The following is a 23,042-nucleotide window of genomic DNA, read 5'->3' on the forward strand; positions in this document are numbered from 1 at the left end:
ATTCACAGCCAAGTAACTTACAAGTACATTTACAAGTTTTCAGTATATTCATGAGAAACCTTTAACTGCTTATATTATTATGTCCTTACAGGACAAGTGACATATTGTCAACAGTATAACATCCTACTTCTCACGACTCATTCTTTTCCTTTTAAAGCCTGCTTCTTTTTTTCTTTGTTAAAATATTGATCTTCCCAACATTATATTCAGGTAGCAGCAGGGTGAGCTCTCTCTGTCTGTCATTCTTCAAAGCCAACAAGGCAGCTGCAGCATCAGAACAACATCATAAATAGTTGATAAAAAAACAACCAAAACTTTATGTATGTAGCACTTTTCATCACGAGGTTACAATGTGATTTACAAAATACAAGATAATTAAGATAACCTTGTATCTTGATTATTATGGTAAAATAAATAAAAATATATCACATATATCAAAGAGAATAAACATACTTCTTCAGTTGAAGTAAGCTATAGAATGATAATAGAATGACTTAGAATAAGACAATGTACATTCTCATGAAAGAGGAAATGGCACATTCTTCCTCTTACAAATGAAAAGTTGAGCAAACAAACTCACTCTTGCTCAATTCAATGCACCCTGAGGTTTTGCTGCTACAGCTTTATTTCGTCTGGTATGACCTACGATAGTAAACTTTAATAGACTTCGCTGTAAAACAGACATTGCTGATTCAGTTTGTTGACTTTATGATTTTTCTCCATGAGTGAACACTATATTATAGAAGTTTGATGAGCTGCAGACAGGAAGGAGATGTGTTGTTTGCCAGGAAACAGCAACAACATTCAATAAGACTGCCCCTTCCAAAGACTGCTTCAAATCTGGCAAAAAAAAAGGAGCCTTTATTTGCCTGATTAATGGACGCCACATGCTCTGAGTTATAATAAACTAAGGTTGGTTTTTTTCTGTGCAAAAACACATTTCAGTGCACAAAAAGAGGATTGTGGGTATATTTTGTCCACTATCTCTTACACTGGACGTGCATTAGGAAAGTCTCTCTTGATGGCCAGTATAAACAGTTTTGGAATGGTGTACATATATGGACAACTATTGTTTTGAGACAGACTTGAAAAATGTGAATCTATAATTTAAAACATTAATGACACTCTAGCAGAGTGACAAAACAATCCCAACTCATGGTCCACTTACTTGCTTTTTCAAGACCTTCAACTGTATCACACACTGCTCATCAGAAATGGGAGTTAGTGGTGTTGTTATGAAGACGGATCTTTTGACATGCAAGTTCTTTTAGTCTGCATTGGTTTATGAAAGTTCATTCTTGGTACAAGAAAGCTCTGTACAAAGCTAGTAAGTGGACCTTGAGTTGGGATTGTTTTGTCAAACTACTGTTTCCAAGGCCAATTATGAACTTTCATGTTTACTCCAGTACAGTGGTTGACAAACTGCTTTTGCCTTTAAAAGTACAAAAAATGTCCCACACCAGTGTAAACCAATGTATCCTTTTAAACCATTAATATCATAAGTAAATATGATAAAATGAGAAAGTTGAATGTTATTTTAATTACCTAATTATATAATTTAACATGTCATTTTGCTGTCTGAATAAATCTTAACTGTAGTGTGAAAGCGCTTTTGTTTTTTATTTCCTCATTCAACTTTACTTCTTCTCCACATTTTTCCACCTGACATCCACATCATCCCTGCAACACCTCTACACCCGCCAGGAGACGCCCACCGCTCTAGTCAATGATTGTGTATTACTGGATGTTGTAATAAATTCAAACAATCATACAACAGTGCTGCTGCTCTGTATGACCTGTGACCCTCTGTGTGTGTGTGTGTGTGAGGGAGAAACAGGTAATATGGTGAGACAGGGGGAGTGCCAGGACATTACAGCTAACTGGCCAATTTAAAACTGAAATGAAGGTCAAACTTTCAAGTGAGGCGCTTCTTTTCATATAAAAAAAATAAATAAATAGAAAAAGCTCAATAAAATCACAAAATAAGTTTGCAAAATATTTATTTAAAATCTACTTTTTACAAACATTTTACATAGTTCAAGCTGAAATACACACTGTATCTCAAGTTAAATGAAATATCAGAAAATTGCATTCCAACTTTACAATAAACTTCTGTCTATAACATTCTTTCCCCAATTCTTATTTTTACAGATAAAATGCATTGAAGTTGTACTTATATAAATACCAAGGCATATCATTGCCATTTCTAGAAAAAAAAAAACATTCAAATAAAACAAGGCGTCAGTCAAAAGGAGTGGGCATATCCCTTTTTACCCTTTGAGTTAAAAAAATCTGAATACACTGGCTCGATGGCAGAAACCACTGTGCAAAGACAGAACTGTGTTCATATTGTAGATGGTAATCCAGCATGCAGCCTTCAGCCACACCAGCACCACAAACACTCCCAGAATACATTCACCTGAAGCCCCTTTCACACACACACATCACTCCTGAAATGTTTTGGAAATTTTTACTGTAGTGGTGACTCAGATGTGGATTTATAGCAGTGACATTAACAGCATAAAAATATGCAGACAGTATTTACATGTCTGTTAAAAAAACACTTCAGTATGAAATATTAAATTTACTTCCAGCAATAAGTTTCTGTCCTACGTCCCATTTGTCTGATTGTTAGTTAGCAGGATGTCTCAAAAACCTGTTTCCACATGTCAGTAAAAGTAAATGAGTCCGTCAGCCAACAAGGAACAAGTGACTCCTTTTTGGTGTGGATCCAGGTATTTCTTATCACTGTGACATATAAACACTTTGAGCATTTTCTGATGATAAAAGACAAGGCACATGCTGTCCATGACTGTGACTATGTGTTGTATAGAGACTCTCTACAGAGCCAGAACAAAAATGAAAAAATGAAGCCTCCCCCATGTGCAGGGACACTTTGGTGGTGGTACAGAATACACTCTGTGCAGTTAAAAGTGTGTTTCCTGCTTCCTGGAACATACTAAAAAAAATATTCCCCTGAAACTCCCTGAACAAGAGATAATGTCTTTTTTTATCCTCCTTTAGACAACAGCTAAACTGCACAGTTATTCCTCTGTTTTGTCTGATTGAAACTGACAGGGGCCTATAGAGGCTATTTTTACAGCGGGTTGGGTCAGTGAAGCAGGTTTGAACCTCTGATCATCGCTGCTGATGGTCGGCAAACAAGCCACAGAGATAAAGAATCATTTAGTGCAAAAAGCTTTTCAAATCCATCATTAAGGTACTCTGTGACAGCTGGCTACTGTTAACAAGCTGTACAGGCTGCTGCTGTTCCTCTTCTCTATGTAGCTTAATAAATGGTAGCTTAAAATAGAGGAAATAGTTATGATACAGGAAGTATAACTAATAATAACTAATATCACTGTTTAACAGCCCAGATCAGATGATCAAACTGTGAAGCTAACGTTCCTCCAAGGTGTCGTTATTGTTCAATATGTCAGTCAAAGTTAATCAAGTAAAACTTAAGAGGCTTTGTATAAAGAAGCTAAAAGTAACTTTTATCAAAGTCTTTGTGTGATCACTCAGAGATATGTTTTACTTATTGCTCCTTCAGTTCAACATTTGAAATGAAAACTTTCCATATTCAGAGATTCTGGACTTTTCAATAAGGGAGGAGGAGTAGATGTTATTTTAAGACTTTTTAAGAATGTAACTGAACTTTATTATTATTCATTATTATTTAGTCATTAGACATAAAATTCAGCCTTTTCATTTCTGAAGAGCTCTTTAAGTGTGCGAAATTAGGGACAACAGCTGCATCACGTCAGTTATGATACAGCCTCATGCTCACCATGTCATGATATCAAGGCTACCCATCATTCATTGTGTCCAATATTATATACGCTTCAATATGTGCTTTTGTTGACAATATCAGTCAAAGTGAACTGGCAAGTTTATATATTTAGAATAATAATACAGTAATTGTCATTTTAATGTTTTGTATTTCAAAGTGATTGTATTTCATGGCCATGAACATTTTCATGTTGTAAAGGTCGTGTAGGCATTAGGACAGATGTTGTATCACACACTTCTACAGTCTCTTTTCTTTGTTGTAACACAGCCACCTGCTGGTCACTTCTAAGTCTTAACACTTTTGGCATTTTTTCCTAAAACGAAGAGCAAACTTACATTATTCTTAGAATTTTGTCATATTTAAGACCAAACTTTCCCTCCAAGCTGCTTCAAGTGTGAAAAGAGACAAGTTGGAAATGTGTCACCTGCCTGACAACAATGTTCTCTGTGTGGAAGGGGCTGGGGAATTAACTGGAAGCATGATTTGAGTTTTTAAAAAGCTGATGTAGCTGTTTCACTTCTGAGTTTCCACATTGTTGTTTATGGCTTTGGTGCTGGGCCAACTCCATTGAATGAAAGATAAAATCTGCAAAATGATTGTGAACATACACCGTACAGGTCATTCTCATTTTACAGCAGCAGCTCTCACACATTCTTTGCTAACCCATATACCAGCGTGTGATAAGACGGTACAGTATATAGATTTTTATGCAATACAAAAACCAAATATTTGCTTTTAGTGGTTTAACCATTAACAGAGAAAATATCTGCAGTTTTTGTTCTATGATTAAATCTAGTCGAAAAAAAATCTATTCTGGAGGCTCTTCGCTACACTAATCATAATATAATAATTATATTAATAATTGTGGATGGTGGTGCAAATAAAAAATACAGTCATTAAGATTTGGAAATTTGGATTTGCTTTCTCTATGTGAAGTTTGAAATAGCCAGGAGCTTTCTGTAATCACAGTTTGATTCATTTATTTCATACTACTATAATAGTACATAATACATTCTGTTCATACTGGTATGTAGTGTGGAATTAGTTCTTTAACTCCACCCACTGGTGCTATACTCAACCAATGAGATTGGGTCTGCCTCCAGTGCTTCTACCAGTGACAAACCTTTGTGCAACTAAAAGTGCAGCTGGCAGTGGTTTTACTCAAGAACAACATGACAAATCATAAAAACATGTGCTTCCAATTGGTTTTAGTAGTACGGGAACATTTTATAATGACACAAAATCACAATAAAATACTATCAGATTGCTGTGATATTGACCTGTCAGTGCTTTTACACACAGTAGACTCTCATAAAGCTTCAGTCACAGAGTCTCAGAGTCTGACTTGTTACTGCGGGTAAGTGCTGAAGCTCCGAGTGTGTGAATGTGTGTCACCAGTGTAGGTGTAGGTGGGGGTGTCGGTGTAGCTGACAAAGTAATTCCTCTTCTGTTGGCTCCTGGATCTGCTCTCTGGAGAGAGAGAGAGAGAGAGAGAGAGAGAGAGAGAGAGAGAACACACACAAAGAGGAATGATTTTATAAACAAATAGTCACTATAACTGGTTTTATAGGTGGATTTCTGAACTTTATGAGTTACAACCAGACAGCACAGTGATGACCTACTTGAACATGAGCTGAACAGAAGTTTCATATCTGATCCTCTCCACATCTGTAACAGAGCAGCTGTGACTGCGGTCCCACTTATAGATGAAGTTCTGTTAGAAAACAAAGAGCAAACAATAATAGTGTTGTTATTTTACATTTAATACGTAGATTAATATTAATGGACGAGGCTGGTGTTGTTGGAGATTTTTCTTATTGTCAACAAATCACATAAAAAACCAAAACCAACCATGTGTTAATCCGCCTCTCAGGCCTCTGGCTTCCCTACCCTGTCTGTGACTCTCAGCCCTGAACCCATTGGTTCCCACTAAAGATACAAATCTTTAAAATGGCTCATAAATAAAGTTACATTTTAATTTCCTATAACAGCTGGCCAATATAGTTTTTTAGCAAATGTTATTTCAAACTGGAGGAAATACTGCATTTACTGGGGACTATTTTCAGCTGCGGATTCATATTTGGTGCTCTAGTGAGTATTTCTGGCAGCAGGACGGTGTGTGTGGGATTGAGTCAAAATAAACTACAGTGTGTGTGTTCATGGTCATGAAGGAACATGGAACATTTGATGGTTTTTGGACAACAATGGAGCTCTATGGCACAGAGGAATAAGACATATCTGTCTCTCTCTTTCTTGGTTTCTTTTAGTGGGATTTGTTGAAAGAAAAATGATAGAAAATGATCAGCCTTGTCCTTTAACTTCAGTTGTTTCCTGTCCTTTAGATCCATGTTTTCAATGATGATGATGATATGGGACTTTTCATCCAGCTAGTCTCATGGGACAAAGACTTTACCCTGATCACAGCCTCAGAAAAGCAAGTCTGAAGCACATGTAGTAACATGTTTGGACATCTTATTTATCTAATTTATTAGCTGAGTTTCTTGGTTCTTTCTAGATAACAGAGCATCAATTCCATCAAGCCCAATGGCAACACAGCGATAGGAATACATAAAATTTTTAGTTTGTAAAAATCAAAGCAAAGATCTGTGTAATATGTCGGCAAGGGCACATTCAAACTTGAAACACATATCAGTCAAGATATGAAGGTTAGCATGGGAAGGAAAAGCTACCATGACCATTAATGTCATAATTAATGTTCCTGATGGTGAACATACCTTTCGCACTGATTTAGAACATCATTTAAAGTGTTGCTGATTATTTTGTATGTTTTTCTGACACTGTAAACATTAATGTGTCTGAGTGAACTGACCTCTAAGATGAGCGCCACGAACAGGTTGACCCACATGACAGAGGAGGTGAGCCACCAACACACAAAGTAGATCTTGGCCCACCTGAGAAAATATCAAACACAGTCATCATCATCATCATCATCATCATCATCATCATCATCATCATCATCATCATCATCATCATAGTCACCATCTCAATGATCATCATCAATAGCTGCTGTGTATTTAAAATGTTTTCTTTCTTACTCTGTGGTGTATCTGCTGTACGCGTCCATGAAGGCCTGCCAGTTGTTGACTACCATGACATTATACAGCAAAATGATGGATGCCTGAGTGAGAGAGAGAGAGAGAGAGAGAGAGAGAGAGGATTTTTTTGACACGTTTATTCCAAGTATAGCACAGCAGTCAGTGTATCACAATAATCACAATATATTCATTACACATGTATCTGTAAATGATCATTGATGGTTGTTAGGAATCATCATCATTGTCAAATTTCAGCCAAAATATTTCTTGACAAAGTGCATCGCAATAAGGAACAAAATAAAAAGAACATTAACATGTGGAAAAAATTATGGAAATAGAAAACACCAACATGAGACTAAATAATAACTTGACTAAAATTGAGCAAACAAAAGCAATTAAAAGTTAAGAAATCTGCTTCTTTTTGTCTGTATTGTTTTGTATGCATGCTCTTGATACATCTGAGCCGTAGACTATCAAAACCTTTTTTTCCTGCACAGCGGCGAGAAATATGTAATGTATATGAAAATCAGCAAAACTAGACATAAACTGACATAATTAAGGATCTACTCCCTGATTTTGTTTAATAATAATAATAGTAATAATAATAATCATAATGAAGTTGATTTATATAGCACCTTTCATACAAGAAATGCAGCTCAAAGTGCTTTACAACAAAAGAAATTAAATGCACATAACAGCTTCATGTGAAAAAAGACATAATATGAACATACAAACGTTAAAAAAACATTAATGTAACATAAGATGGAAAATAAAACCCACTTGATAATAATAATAATAATAATATAAAATAAAGTGAAAATAGAATACATAGAAGGCTTTTGCTGTTCATGTGCTTATTATTTAGAAAATGTAGACAATTATTACAAATGAGATGGTGTTTACTGAGGTGGTGGTGATTACTGTAAGCGTTTTAATCTGGGCTCATTTTACATGAAAACACCAACTGTATGCACTAATTACTACTTTTTAAAAGTGCACCCAAAGTTTTGTAAATGCCTCAATCTTTTAACCAGCTGGGGCAAAAGTTATTGAAATTATTCTTTTCAATTTCCTACACTGGTAGAAGTACTACTTAAGTGCCCTTAGATGTATTTGAAAATTTTCAAAATGTTTTAAGACACCAACAGTGAGCTGGGAGGGCATTTTGAGATTTGTGGTTGTTGCTTGGCAATATAATGATATCAGGGAGAGTGTTTTAAAATGTAACTAATGCTTTTTGTTATTCTTTAGTAACGTCTGAATGCAATCAATGGTCTTTCAAAACAGATGATTCAAGAAAGCTGTAGAAGAAAAATATATATAATATATTCTTGTCACTTACAGCAAAGTCATCGAAGTTGTTGGGCCAGTATCCCAGCTGTTCATAGGTGCCACACTCCATGCTGAAGTTAGAGGTGATGTTCTCCATGGTCGTATTGGAGAGTACACTGGGACACACACATAGAAACACACACAATCAGGGAAGACTCACTAAACCAGGACTAATTAACTCCACTGTAACATTCGCAGGTGGTGACATTAGTTTGAAGATGCAGTTATGATCGTATGGTTTGCAATCCCATATTTCTTTGTGTTTTTATTAGTAGACAATATTGACTCCATACACTTGTCTTAACTAAGTCTTTTTATTGACCAGTGTACAAAACATTCAGCAGCTTCTCATTTGTAGCCCACACTGACCAACGCCTCCACCAGTCAAAACGACAGCCGTCACCATCAGCTGATTATATCAGCTGTTGTCTGGTTAATATGCTCCCTGTAAGCCAGTGTCTGTACTCAGCAAGAGACAGAGGCATCACTCTGTAACTCCACTCTGCCACTGACACTGTGAGTTTTTGCAGAGCAAAAAGACCAACAGAGTAATGAGTTATCACTGGTGACATGACTGAGGCTCAGGAGGAAGAGGAGGTTGTCCACTACTAAGAAGGTTGGTGCTTTGATCTCAGACTCCTCCTGTACACATGTCTAGGTTTCCTTGGGCAAGATACTGAACTTCATGGTAGTATTTAGAAGTATTATTTAATCAACATTTCTTCATATCTTATGCAGCTCATCTCATACAGACTGTGAACATTAATTAAGCTGCCACTGAAAACTGTAGCGTTTCTGCCTTTTTAACCAACATAATCAATCTGGTTACAGATCTCAACTGAATCTTTGAGTTTTATTTATTTTTTAACTTTAGTTTGTAACCAGCTGAATTTAAATTGATTTTTTAAGGGATGGAATTTGAATGGATTCAGATTCTTTAAGTGGGTTCAGTATCGGATTCTGATGTGAAAAAGTGGATTTTAATTAGCTGTGTCTTGTCAGCTGTACCGACTACGCTGCTGTTTGTCAAACTGCTGCTGATAGATATTAGCAGCAGTTTGACTGTTAATATCTATCTGCTGTAATGCTTACGGACTATTCTGAATGATAGATATGTGACCCAGATAAGTCTGTTCTACACACAGTATGTTAATGCCAAGAGGAAATGAACCTTATGTTATGAACTTTTACCTATTGTGACATCTCTATCATGTGTTGTTACTGTACATGACTTCATACCTCATCTGTGGAGGCGGTTTAATGGCTCCTTCAAACAGCCAGATCCCAAACACAGCAAATACATAATACACCACCTGCAGAGAGACAACATCCATTCCCCATGTTAGTCCACATGTGTGTGTGTTTCTTTTTTTTAACAATATCCAATGGTTGGAAAAGAAATCATTCAACCTATTTGAAAGCATAAAAATCACCAAAATAAAAGATGTCACTCACCACCAGGATCCCTGCAAAGGCTCGGAGGTTTTTCACCAGGTCCAGCAGTGTACTTGCAACCAAAGCCATGAGCTGCACAACAGGATAGAAGCATGAATTTGACAAAGGCACATAAAGACCAAACCAGTGTATCTGTGATGAGACTGCAGCGTCTGTAAAAGAAGCTTTCTGTTATGAGTAATGATGAAATCATTGTGCACTGGTATGGCTACACCTGTGATATTTTACTGTATTCAACCCTGTTGGCAGTTCACAATGGTCCCAATAAATGTCAGAAGGACATGTGTACAGTAGGTACCATGCAGAGCCCTTTAAGCTCATACATGAGCACAGCACATAAACTGCCTGTATCCTGATATATTTGACAGGGGATCACAGTAAAGAGTATGTATGGCTATCTCAGAGTTTACTTTTGATTTTCTCTTTTCAGATGTGTAACTACTTCCATGTTGCAGAGCTGTGATGTGATTGGCTGAGAGTGTATTTATTATATATTCCACTTCACTCAGCCCTGTTGCACTCCGTGCTGCTGCAAACACATCAACCAGACACACACACACAGTCTGCACACCTACTGCTACGCATTTGTTGCTGTGCTTGGACGATTAAAATAAGCTCTGAAGTCTGACTGGAGCATCATCCTCCAGCGTCCTGCTTACCTTGATGTCTGGGATGATGCGCAGGAAGCGGAAGACAATCAGCATGTTGACCAAGCGAATCATCTCCCACAGAGACATTACACCATGAGAAGACGGGTCCCTGTTGTGACACACACACACACACGTCAACAGAGCTGTACAGCCATAAAAGTAATGTAATCAGTATTTTTATATTTGGGACTACTGGGAATTATAATTGAGAAATAAACCACAGTTTTGTTTTTGTCCAAATCAAAGTGAAGTGAAATGTGAGATATTTGTGTCTTTGCATTTTACTCTCATTTATCTTTAAAATCTGAAATGCTTTCATTCCAAAGATGTGTATTTGCTGTGTGTTTCTAATGCTCTGACAGAGGGGGGAAAGCCTCTGGGAACAGTCTGCAGCTGTTCACTCTGACAAAGTTTAAAATATTTGTAACCTTTAGTGACTCTGTTGCTATCTGCCTCTGCTCTCGTCTGATATTGTTTTATAATTTTTCTCTCTTGTAAGTTTCTTTTGGTATATACTCTGTTTTTTTGTCCAGGACTTGTTTCTAAATGGCAATTCTCAGTTAGACCTCGTTAGATAAAGAGTAAATACAGAATAAAATGGGATGATCACGTGAGAAACACAAAGTGGGGCTGAAAATTAAAACACTGACTGTAAAATGAATGAAAGTAAATATAAAGTTACCAGTGGGAATAAGGAACCCTGTAGGTGATATATATAGTGATCTGCAGGACCTGATGGGAAAAAAACAAAGGTTCAGGGATGAAAATGATAAGTGATAAATACAGCATGAAATGATCATGTAAACAATAGGTGGAGACTAGGCTTGGGTGGTATCAAGGTATTACGTTATACCAGAGTATTTAGAAATGCTGAAGGTATGATTTTCAGCACTGTCAACACTCCTCTTTCTGTTAAACTGATACAGAGATGCTGTATCCAGGTGATATATTGTAGTGCACAGCATGTGTCACCAGAGGTCAGTCTCTACTGGTGGAACAGGCAGCTGAGCTGAGAAAGATGGTGACTGTGAGTGGTATGGAATCATGAAAATATTGCCACATATAACTTTATCTTGAGATGACGTCTGCCAACTACAAACGCAGTTTATTAGCCGCATGATTTTATTCAACTGCCAGTCTGCCACCACTACCCGCACATCACCTCCATTCAGCCCACTGATGTGTTGGTCTCCACCGCGGCAACAAGTGTCATTGGGTCCTCCAGCAAGAATCTATGGAAGAAGGGCACTTATTTCCAATCTATTCATTATTCTAGGGGCCATAAGTATTTAATCCCAGCGAGACTTGTCTAAGTAGATTAATTGCAGATTAGTCACACAGCATTGGAGACTAGACAATGTCATACACGCTAAGATGACTTCTATCACCAGCAGCAGTTACATTTTCTTACTTTTCTTTTTACACAAATTCCATCATATACCTCGATAAAATGTCAGGAAGGTATGAAAAAATAGATACCGCCCAAGCCTAGTGGAGACACGTTATCATTAACTAATGTCACATGATTTGCATCAATTTGTTTTGCATGGAAAATGTTCTGCCTCTGAAAAGTGAGCATCAGAATATCACAGATGGGATTTCCAGGAGCGAAAAGGAAAGTTGTGTAGGGAAAAGAATATTTTATAGAAATTATAGAGTGAGCACTCAACACACAAACATATCCAGAGAGCTGCTCTGTACAAGCTGTTAGAAAGAAAAATTGAAAAATAATTATTTATGAATATAATACTGGATTATTTTTTAACAGCAAATGAACAGTTGGAAGTGCAGGAACATGTTTTGAGTAGGCAGTGCTGCACAAAGACCTGATGAATCACTGGAGATCATCATATGACATTATGTAATCCAGTATGACAATATGAAAACAACAGTTACCCTGTGGAGGGTAACAGTGCAAACATAACTTTTGTACATCCTGCATTGTTTACACCCGAGTTTACTAAGGTGCATTCCTCTTCTTCTCTGTCTTTATTGGCTCATTACAGCCACCTGCAGATCAGTGGAATCGTGTGAAACCACTGACAGGACTGTGTATCACATCACCTGTGTGCATGAGCATGTGCATCCTTGTGAGTGTGTGTGAGACGAGCAAAACAGGACCTGCTCATTAAAAAGTGCTCCATAGCGCTCTAGAGAGAAGCCCCCATAGGGTATCTTCAAGAAATATAAAAATAAAAGTCATTATTACACTAAATATAGGAAAGGATGTGTGGTTTGTGTTCACTGAACTTGAATTTGAGTGTGAGCTCTTTTTTTCTTCCAGTTTCTCACTAAGTGTAGCCCTCAGTGTGAGTGAACTGCAGGTGTATTTTGCTAGATATGATCAGATATCAATATAATGATATAACAATAGATTGTTATAGAATAGAATGGAGTGTGTAGCAGAGCTGTGTTACCAGTAGCAGGATGGTGAGGAAGCCATCGAAGATGTTGTTCTTGTAGGAGAGGTACCCTCTCCAGCCAAACGCAAAGATCTTCACACTCATTTCAAACAGGTAGTAGAGGATGAAGCACAGGTTGATGATCTGATGGTTGAGAAGGACAAAGGAAAGGTAGAGTGATTCACAGTCAGTCTGACATATTCACAATTTAAACAACACTGCAGATTATTACATGCACAAACACCATACTGACTCACTCTTAGACACTTACTGTACCACTGTTGCTGCTAAAAATGTACATTTTGTCCTGAGGGTGATGCCAGAGGAAAGGCCCTTAAAGGAACATTCTCAATTTTTTACAAGGACCAACAGTAACCCCTAATCCTCTCAGCTGAATGTAATCAGGAACTTTCATGGCAATCAGCTTATTAGAGTTTCATATTTGGAATCCATGAGGAGTGAGCTCACCTCCATGATGTAGTTGTCTCTCTCTGTTGTGGACTTTTCAGAATTTAACACCAGGACAGTCTGAAAAGACAATAAATGTTATATGATATCCAGCTCGGTCAGTTTCTCTGTGTTTGTATGAGTATAGGTGTGTGTGTGTGTTTTTAACTTACACATATGGACATGACGTTGGCCAGTGCCACCGCGTTGCCAAGTATAGTGAGATAGTAGTGACTGAAGATCACCTGCAGCCTCTGCAGGACTGGAGAGTCGTAATGGGGCAAGGGAGGGTGCTAGGAAGACACAAACACACACAGAGTCAGTGACCTGATAAAACAGATGTGACAGTGAATGTAATTTCTAATGAAAGGTGAACAGCTCTACCTCTTTGATGCGGTCTTTGTCCAGTTCATCAAATATCTTCCTAAACTGCTCTCGATCCATGTAGCCCACAGTGTCATGCTGCCGCACCTCCTGACATGTTGGCAGTCCAGACGGTAACAGATACACAGGAAGAAGAGTGAAGAAAGAAGAACCACAGGATGATCATTCTCATCTGAGTCGATTTTAAATTGAAATATTCTTGTGATGTAAACAATTCAAGAACTTTATTCATAGTATGATCTATGTTGGTTTGTAGTCTTTTCATTGGATTTGTTGACAATAAAGAGTAAAAAAAATCTCATATATTGAGACAGAGTGAGTGTGTCAGTCAGTTTGTTAACACTGGTTTACTCAGAGAAACAAGGTTTCACAGGTTAATATGCACTGTAGTAACCTCTTACTGTACACTCATTTAGACCTCTACAGGCTACTTTGTGTCAGTTTCAGCTTTACTTAATTTTTGATTGAATTATTTTATATACGAGGACACATCACTCCATGTACTGATCCCTCCTGTCCGCAGTCTATTGTTATGCACATGTGTACTTGTAAAAAGCTGATCAGTAACCTGGTTATGCGTACACATGGAAGAGAAATCGGCGTTCTCCAGGAGAAATCCAGCAAGGGAAACCAGGTTCCTCTAATTCCCAGTAACCAGCTTTCATGTTTACATGACACTTAAGAAATCATCTGGAGAAATCAAACTGTAACCTGGTTACTGCAGTGCATGTGAGTAGTGTGAATGTGCAGAGAGTGGTACAGTGTCAGCTCTGACCGTAGTGATGGCCGCTCTGTAGTAGCTCTTCATCTGGACCCTGGACATCACCTGCAGCACCGTCTCAACACGCAAACGCTCCCTGACAGAGAAAACAATACAACGTGCTGCAGTTAAAGTCCCACCTGTGTGTCTGTGACTTCACTTCCTTTAAATATCTGACTCTCTCATGCTGGATTAAACTATGTGGGGTTCCTGATATAAAAATTTGCTGCTGGACCACTATTGACCAAGATTTGGGAGGAGACTCTTGAGGGACCACTATAGTACCACCTGCAAGGTGACAGACAGTCACCAGGCTAGTTTTTGGTAGCTTTGCTAGCTTGTCTTGTTGTACTGTAAGAAGGTAATCAGTAAAGAAGCGTGTAACACAACTGTCATTCAAAAGCACTGAGAAATGGGAAAAACATGGTGAAGCTTTTCCTCATTCTTTCACCTCAGTTAGTGAAAAAGCTCTCTCTGATGTAATCAATGCAAAACATGTTGAATATAAAAACAATGATAAAATAAGGACATGTAGCAAGTTAACTTCCCTATTTATGACTTCTAGTTATCGAGTTATATTTTGATTTTCTGTGTTACAGCTGATTTTTACAGAATTTCCCTTTCAGTTCTTTAATGCTTCCTCCAGCTCTGCTCAGAATGTCTGTCTGGGGAAATGTCCCATAATGCTGTGATGATAAAGTATATTACAATTGTGATGAATCACTGAGTTGTGCCTTCTTTGAAACAAAACTTGTGGTTAAAAGAGAAACAAAGGTCATTTTCAAAAACTGATTTCTACTGAAATGTTCCATGGTGACATTTTCAAATAAAAAGTAAAACTTTCAGTCATTGTGGTCTATGTAACTAAGACAACACTGTAACAACAGTTCATAGTGGCCAGTCAGCAGTAAACAGGAGTAAAACTTCAACATAACAGTGATGTATCCATGAACACAAATGACTGAACACAACATGGTGTTTGTCCAGTATAAAAACAGCTGTAGAGGTCATCTATTAAAAAATACAAATCCCGCTATGTGGATGTTAAACATACCAGTCTGCACTCCAAGACATAAATTCAATCTGCATCATTTGGCAAATTTAATCTCCTTTGACATTCAGAAAGCATGATTTTCATTTGTTATTGAGGATGAGGTGTACATTATGTTTTTGCTCAATAATCAATGTCTAAATGTGTCCCACAACATCTCTGCTGTAGACCTACAGTACTGCAGTATGAGGGAGGGATTTTTTTTTTTTAAATCTTTTGATAAGAACTGGTTACAAACCTTGAGTATTTAAGAGTATTATTGTTAAATAATCTGTTAAATATAATACTCTACTATGAAATATCAACATCACTGTAATAATTTGGGGTGACGATATTTTCCAACAATATATGTGATTAAAATTATTTTTTCAAACCGTTTACTGAGACTTTTTATCAACTGTTGAGTTCAATATGTGACATTTACTGTGTTTCTGGAATCTGATGCCCCAGTGGGTCGTATGGCTAATGATACAAAATAATACAAATGATGACATTACCGCTAAACACACATGTATGTTTTCAAAGGGTCAGAGTTGAGATAATATGTGTGTAATGAGTGTGTGTGTGTGTGTGTGTGTGTGTGTGTGTGTGTGTGTGTGTGTGTGTGTGTGTGTGTGTGTGTGTGCGTCTTACTCAGCAGCCTGCTGAGCTCCCTGGCAGCTGAGGACTTGGAAAGCAGCTCGGATCCCCAGTCGCCTCCTGATGATGGATGTTTGGACCGACATCTGGACCGAAACATGAACAGTTCAAATATTTGAACATAACATCACTGTGGATTTATGTCCATTTAATGGCAATCTGTAGAATCTGTCTTGTTGTTTCCTCTGCTCACTGACACGCTCTTCTGAAGCTTAAAAAGAATCAAAAATACGGGCAGACCATCTACACCATTTCTGTTATTATTTAATCATGGAATGTGTATTATGTTACCGCAAATTGTAGCTTATATTTTGTGTAAAAATATTGTTTTTTTAAGTATACACTGAAAAAATAAGAAAGTAAGAAAGAGAGAGAGAAAGAAAGCCTGGCTTTCACAAAAGGGACCAACACTTCTAAAGCTCACTATTCAGAATTTCTAGTATGGGCTCAAATTGGACATGGTGGCCAAACCGTGTAATTACAACGTCACGTGATGCACACTGGCCGAAAACACTTTTTTCCATAGATTTACATTGTGAAAGAGACGTCTGTAAACCAGCAGATACATTTTTTTGAGCGTCACAACCCCCATGAAATGACTCGACTCACTATCAGAATTTGATCCATTCAGTTTGACCACGTTCAGTCTCTAGTGAGCATGCTCCATGAGCGCATGCGGCCCATAGAGTGTGCGCAGTATGTTTTCATCCGAGTAATTTGTTTACAGCGGGAAGTGGCTTTTTTAGCCTCACGCACCACTGAATAACTTTCATAGGAATGAATGGGGCCCAGTTCTCTTTCTACATCCATGGGTGCAGTGACTGTGCTCAGCTCCCTGGAGTCTTGTTATGACATATGAGGTTGCCAGGTTTGTCAAACCACCTATATATGGCAACTTGTGCTATAGCCAGAGCATCTTTATGCTATAGTGGAGAATTTCGCTGCTACAGAACCTGATATTTCAACTTAAAAGTTGATGATATGTCAATGTTGTTTGAAGTTTGATTTGAAGTACCACTAATCTACTGCACTGAACGTCTCTCAGCTGTAGGCCTGCAAATCAGACTACAGTATGTTAAAACTAGCCAACGATTTGCCAATGACTGAATTTATGTTTAGCACAAAATAATACATCACTACCTGATGTAGGGTGTATCTCTCTGCATATGCCAACGCTTGGTTTTCCCATTCCAACACACGTCATAGTCATATTTCCATCTGGGAACAATTTCATACCAGCGGTCACCAGATTTGTCTCTACTTTGTCTGCCACACATAATCAAAACATCAGTCACCAACAGTGCTCACTGGCCACCAGACTGTGCTTGCACGGGCAGCGGGTGTGAATGTAAATGTTAACTGCTCAGTCAATGTTCCCTGGATAAATAAGCATGATGTTATGCTGAATGCGTGACTCACCAGTAAATATCCTCTGAACTGGTTATAGATGATGGCTGTCAGTAAGTTCATCAGAAAGTAGGTTCCTGAGAGGAAGCAGAACAAATGACCTCAGACAGTTCGATAAAAACAGGTTTCAAAGTAATATAATAAACTACTGTCACTTCAAGTTATTTGAAAGCTGCTGCACAGACAGCGAGAGTCACTGCTTACCGATTACACTGAAGGTGACGAAGAATATGGCGTAGCCTCTGTTTAGGGAGTAGGCGGGGATCATCACTGTAACGAGACAGAACAAATGTGGAAAAGATGATTAAACTATTCAAATAGTACACTTCTATAACATCATAGCATGTGACTGACTGCGTACCGTCAGGGTTGTTGGCTGTTGTGAGCAGCACCAGCAGAGAGGTGAGGGAGTTCGTAAGGCTTCTGAAATGCAGCCTCCACTCCTCGTTCCTCTTTGGATCCTGAACAGAAACACAGAGAGAGAGAGATTTAGCAGAGTACTAAAATGTGATCAATATCAAAAGGCTTCACACGTTTGCTGTTTTTTTTTCTTTTCTTTTTGTACACTGATTAAAGACATGACTTTACCCTCCAGGGATGTCTGACACACATTTATTGTTGATTTTAATGTTTTATAGACAATTTGACTCATAAACATATCAATATATACATTGATCATGAAACAGTTATTAGTTGCAGCCTTTAGTTAAATCTGTGTTTCACAAAGGCAGATAACATATGTCTTTTATTGACCGTATGATCGTTATCTACATTATTTCTTTGTTCATTTAATTTCCACTTTTGTCTCTTGATTTCTGATCTCTGTTCTCTCACAGATCTCTATTTCTTCACACAGTCTTCAATACATTTCTCAATGTTTGGAACACACATCCACATTTATGAGGAGGTCATGTGATGTGACACCACCTGACCTAACACCACCACACCCACTGCAGATACAGGAGTTAAAAGTCTTCAGCCGACCAATTGGTACTGCCATACCAAGAGTTATGCCGTTACCATGGCTAATAAAAAACACACACATGTCCATGCAAGCTCGAGTGTCAGCAGTACAGTACAGTAGTGTGTAATTAACAGGGCGTGACCACAAAGACTGGAACTCACCTCTGTTTTAGCAAACAGCAGCATGCCGATCATAGTGAAGAGACAGAGGTGAAGCGCCAGCAGCAGGATGACACTGCAGAGACAAGAGAACATACACACAAGCTTGAGTGGCAGTGAATCTAAATCTTTCCTGACTTTCCATTTATTTAGAAAAACCTTCATTCAGTTAGAAAGGAGCCACTGCTTCCAGAAGTACTGTATGTTTTCCTCTATAAATTCCCAATATTCCTAAAAATAAACACTCCTGAATAATGTAAGAATACTATAAATCTATGCTTTGGAATTCCATATGAATAATTTCAGTTTTCAACTTTCTGAAAAATCATGTTTTCCCAGTTTGGCTCTAAATACCCATGAGGCTCAGCTGCTGTTGCTACAGAGCTGCTTTGTCATTGCAGTTGGGATCAAATCACAGCACCATAGTTACTGAATTCATCCAAAATTGACCCAGATTCTGTTTGAAACTGCTGTGTGTTCTATCACCCTTCTAACAAAGTTTAAACTTCAGCTTCTGTTTACATGTTAGAGGTGGACACAACAGATCTTAAAGCTTGATGATTGCATGGTTCTCAGTGAAATTCTCCCTGAGACTTATCTCCTTCAGTTTTCATGTTCACAAACTTGTACTTTTGACTTTTTATCATAAAAGATATTTTCTAACGCAGGTGTTGATCTTTTGAGCTGATTATTCAACCAGGAGAGTTTTCACCCAACGCTGGTACGAGTGTTCCAAGTCAGATTCAACAAACTCTAAACTGCATTAACTTGTTGTAAATTGCTTGTTTCAGTCTGATGAATGTCAGCTTTTCATAAGCAGGTGCATATGTGCTCGTGATATGTAATAAATAGCAAAAGAATCCTAAAATTGCCATATACAGCAAGGTTATGTGTTCTGATTATTTCATTCACAAAAATGTTACCAAAGAGTAAAAGGAAGAATTTCACACCACAGACCTTCAAGTCCTGCTGTCAGAAATCAGCTGACAAACACATAAACACAGGAGTGCTTGCAGCACGTGAAAACTTAACTGAAGTATGTAATCAACCTTAAAAATTGTCTGATTTGATTTTCCGTTCATAATGTGTAGTAAAAGTTGATTCAAAGTTCCATTCATAATGTGTAGTAATGCAGTGCAAACTGCAGATGAATTTGAAGCATATGAATTGCATGTACTGTGCAGTGATAACATATGATGTGATCTTTGTGTGTCCAGCAGCAAACAGCAGACAGATGCAGTTAGTGACTAGCTGGTGAACATAGTGGAGAAATTGGCAGCTGAAGAGACAAATATTTTCCTCAGGATTTGGTGGAGACCAAACCAAAGCTAAAGGAGAGTGAATGTTGGACTTACATTTATCAGGTGGCTAGAAACATGACTCCAAATGAATGATAATATTGTTCCATGTCTGCTGATTGTATAAGTAGGTAAGCTAACATGTATGCTAACAAGTTAGTAGTATAAAAAAGGTGACAATATTTCAATGTGTTCAGCAGCTTGTTTCCACTATTCCAAGTGTCCTAAAAAATCAGTCATCAGTTATTACAGGTTTAAAGCTACCCTATGGAGTTTTCTTGTAAACAAACCATTTGTCACCAAAACACTGGTTTGTTAGGTCACTGTATCCTTGTGGTCTAACAAACCTGTTGAATGTATTTCATTCCTCATAAAACATTTTCAATACTAATCTTTAAAATATTTTCAATCCTGTATTGTTTACATCCATGTTTGCTAGCTTGCAGTCTTCTTCTCTGCCTTTGCTGGCAAACTGCTACATTTGTTGGCAGGTCACTGCTGCCAGATGTCAATGAGTAAAACGGTGTGAAATCCTTGGCAGGATTGTGTATCACATTTCTGTGTGTTTATGCATGTGCGTCCTCATTCATGTGGAACAAAACTTGGAAACCATCCCTCCATACCACTACTAGTGAATCAAACACTCCACAGCGTACCTTTAAGTGGTGATAGCATGATCAGTCTGTGGTCACATTATAGGGAAGCAGGGACTCGTTGACAGAAGTGAGAGTGCTCTGAAGTCTTTGGTGGCTTTTTTATTTCATCAGAGGTGAAATAAAATTCAAGATAACCGAGCCAACTGTGGTTTGACACAAATAAACACACCCACACCTCTGCGCAAACCTGCAGGAAGGTGCCACAATGCCAGATTTTGTGTGAATGCAGAGCTTTATCCTGTCCGCTGTGGCCTCTCTGCTCTGTGTGTTTGTAGCTCTGCCTCGCCCTCGGTCAAGCAGAAACACACACCTGCAGCTCTTTATACATCCATAACACAGAGACAGAGAGCAGAGCGGAGAGACAACCATGTAATCTGGTAGCATGTTCCCACCTCACACCTGCATGCTGTTATTGGCGGGGGGCTACACACCTGCTGCCAAAAGGTTGATGCCCAGAAACATCCCGAACACAGCAAAATAATAAGAAACTAAGAGAATACAGGCAGAGTCTCTGTACATACATACACCATCACACACTTCTAGTGGGTCATAAGTGATGATTGAGAGGGATTACTTTTGTATGTGTCTATCCGTTGTTTTAATAGTGGTATACCATACCTCATACAGCATTCCCATTGCTGCATTATAAAGCACTAACCCTAAAATCACCTATCATTTTCTTGATAAAGACCTGATACAATGCTTTGATGTTATATAAAAAAAGTTTGACAAAAATTCAAATTATTATTTCAAAGGTTAATAAAAACCTTTAAACTCAATAAATAACTTCAAGCCATTTTATTTCCATCTTTAGTACAAAGAGCGCTGTCTATTACTGAATTATCTTTGATTGATGATTAGTTGTAGCACCTTTTTAGGAGAAAAATCTGTAATAAACGTCATATTTACTCAAACGAGCATATTTACATTTCAGTCAACTCAGAGCTTCTTCCATTTGGATTTTGGCACCAACTAAAGAACACACAAGAACTAAAACTGTAAAGTGAGGAGGATTACAAACCGATTTTGAAAAGTGAGGGGGATTTATAGTTGTGTGTTAACTGCTTCAGTGTAGTTAAGGAGCAAAGGCATGTAGGCTACCCAGTAGCTGACAAATGCCTCCTCAGAAATGTAATACATGTTGAGGCTGTAGCAGCTACAGAGATACCACATTCTGATGCCAAATGTCTAATGCCAGTAGATACTGATCAGAGACAAGACATCGTTAAGGAACTTAAAGAAAGGTTCAGTAATGTTGTAAAGGCACCTCCACTGCAAACCCTCTGCTTGCTGCTCAGTCACAGTGAATGACATAATGTAAATGTTGTGACATCATGACAGTGATTCAGTGATGTGACAATAGAAGCTAACTGGATGTAACTGCAGCTTTGCTGCTCTATATCACAAAACCTACTGAAATTGAAGCTCATACTCTTAAGTTATTTTCTTAGGACTATGTCATACTGTCTTAAGGCTAAGTGCACAATATAATACTGTCTTCTCTGCTTTCTGTGTGAAAATATCCAATCCATTCAATCAATTTCAAATTCAGCCTTCAGCCTTCACTTCTCATAAGACAGAGGTAGAGAAGGAAACTGCCTTGGGAGGAAAGGCAGATAAAGATTCAGCCTTCAACTCTTAATTCTCAGCAGAGACTGACAGAAACTCCCTAGAGATGCAGCAAATTAATTAAAAAGATCTGTTAGGGTGATGAATATGGGATGTTTTGTGATGCACACGTCTGTATGTACAAATACTTTCACTGAACTTCATACAGTATCTTTCAGCCTCAAGCGGTCTGATCCATTTGCTGATGTTGATATTGCAAAAAAAGACTCTTGGAGACAGCGAGCTGTTTGTGCAAAACTGTAGGTATCAATGGTGGAACTCCTGTTAACCCCTTGAGTGATATATAAATCCAGCTTTAGAGAGGCCTGCCCATGTAAAGGAGTCGCATACCTGGCAATCTCTGGCAGAGTCCTCTTGATGCACTTGAGTGTCTTTTTCATCAGGGAGGAGTTTTGCAGGAGAAAGAATGGCCGGATGAGTCGCCGTACTCTCAGTTTCTGATCAGTTAAGAAAAGAGAAGATTACTTATTGGAATGCAGAGTGACTGACACATAGTTTAGTTAAATTCTGTTTCATGTTGTGCTGAACCACTGACAGCTCTACAGCTACAAACATACTGTGCATAAGATATAACACTGTGACTAGTAAAGACAACAGTTGTTAAGATGAAATCATTATTGGTTTTGGTCTTTTCATGGGATTAGTTGCTATAAAGTCAGAATATCACTTGCCTTATTCTTTTACAGTAAATTATCTTATCAAGCTCATGTCATGTCTTACTAGCAGTTTTTTTCTGTCAGCTACAAGTTTTTGTTTCACTCCTGTATCAATCACTTTAATGAACTCTGCTGTTTGATTCCACCACAACCTGAGCAATAAATGCTGGAAAAGCCTCACCTCATCACAGACCATGCTGACAGACAACACCCAGTCGATGACGGAGATTGAAATGACAACAGTGTAGCCGATCAGCCATTTGCTCTTCCTGAATTCCTCCCAACCAATCAAGTAGCTCTGAGGA

General features: G+C 38.1%; 1 protein-coding gene across 1 annotated transcript in view; it reads right to left on the bottom strand.

The window, feature by feature from the left end:
• Positions 1–1,983: 1,983 nt before the first annotated feature.
• tpcn2 (two pore segment channel 2) overlaps positions 1,984–23,042 on the bottom strand; it is a 29,946-nt gene continuing 8,887 nt past the window's right edge. Inside the window, exons 5-25 of the mRNA XM_067597237.1 lie at positions 22,919–23,035; positions 22,412–22,518; positions 18,502–18,574; positions 17,738–17,837; positions 17,581–17,646; positions 17,389–17,453; positions 15,964–16,055; positions 14,295–14,376; positions 13,520–13,609; positions 13,309–13,428; positions 13,157–13,216; positions 12,704–12,832; positions 10,969–11,018; positions 10,296–10,395; positions 9,637–9,708; positions 9,421–9,494; positions 8,192–8,297; positions 6,850–6,932; positions 6,624–6,705; positions 5,416–5,507; positions 1,984–5,263 (exon numbers count right to left, since the gene is read on the bottom strand). Coding sequence (XP_067453338.1) covers positions 5,185–5,263; positions 5,416–5,507; positions 6,624–6,705; positions 6,850–6,932; positions 8,192–8,297; positions 9,421–9,494; positions 9,637–9,708; positions 10,296–10,395; positions 10,969–11,018; positions 12,704–12,832; positions 13,157–13,216; positions 13,309–13,428; positions 13,520–13,609; positions 14,295–14,376; positions 15,964–16,055; positions 17,389–17,453; positions 17,581–17,646; positions 17,738–17,837; positions 18,502–18,574; positions 22,412–22,518; positions 22,919–23,035 — 1,839 coding nt within the window. The 3' untranslated portion in view covers positions 1,984–5,184. The remainder of the gene's footprint in view (positions 5,264–5,415; positions 5,508–6,623; positions 6,706–6,849; positions 6,933–8,191; positions 8,298–9,420; positions 9,495–9,636; positions 9,709–10,295; positions 10,396–10,968; positions 11,019–12,703; positions 12,833–13,156; positions 13,217–13,308; positions 13,429–13,519; positions 13,610–14,294; positions 14,377–15,963; positions 16,056–17,388; positions 17,454–17,580; positions 17,647–17,737; positions 17,838–18,501; positions 18,575–22,411; positions 22,519–22,918; positions 23,036–23,042) is intronic.

Source organism: Thunnus thynnus, chromosome 1 (genome assembly GCF_963924715.1).
Source record: "Thunnus thynnus chromosome 1, fThuThy2.1, whole genome shotgun sequence".
Classification (NCBI taxonomy): Eukaryota; Metazoa; Chordata; class Actinopteri; order Scombriformes; family Scombridae; genus Thunnus; species Thunnus thynnus.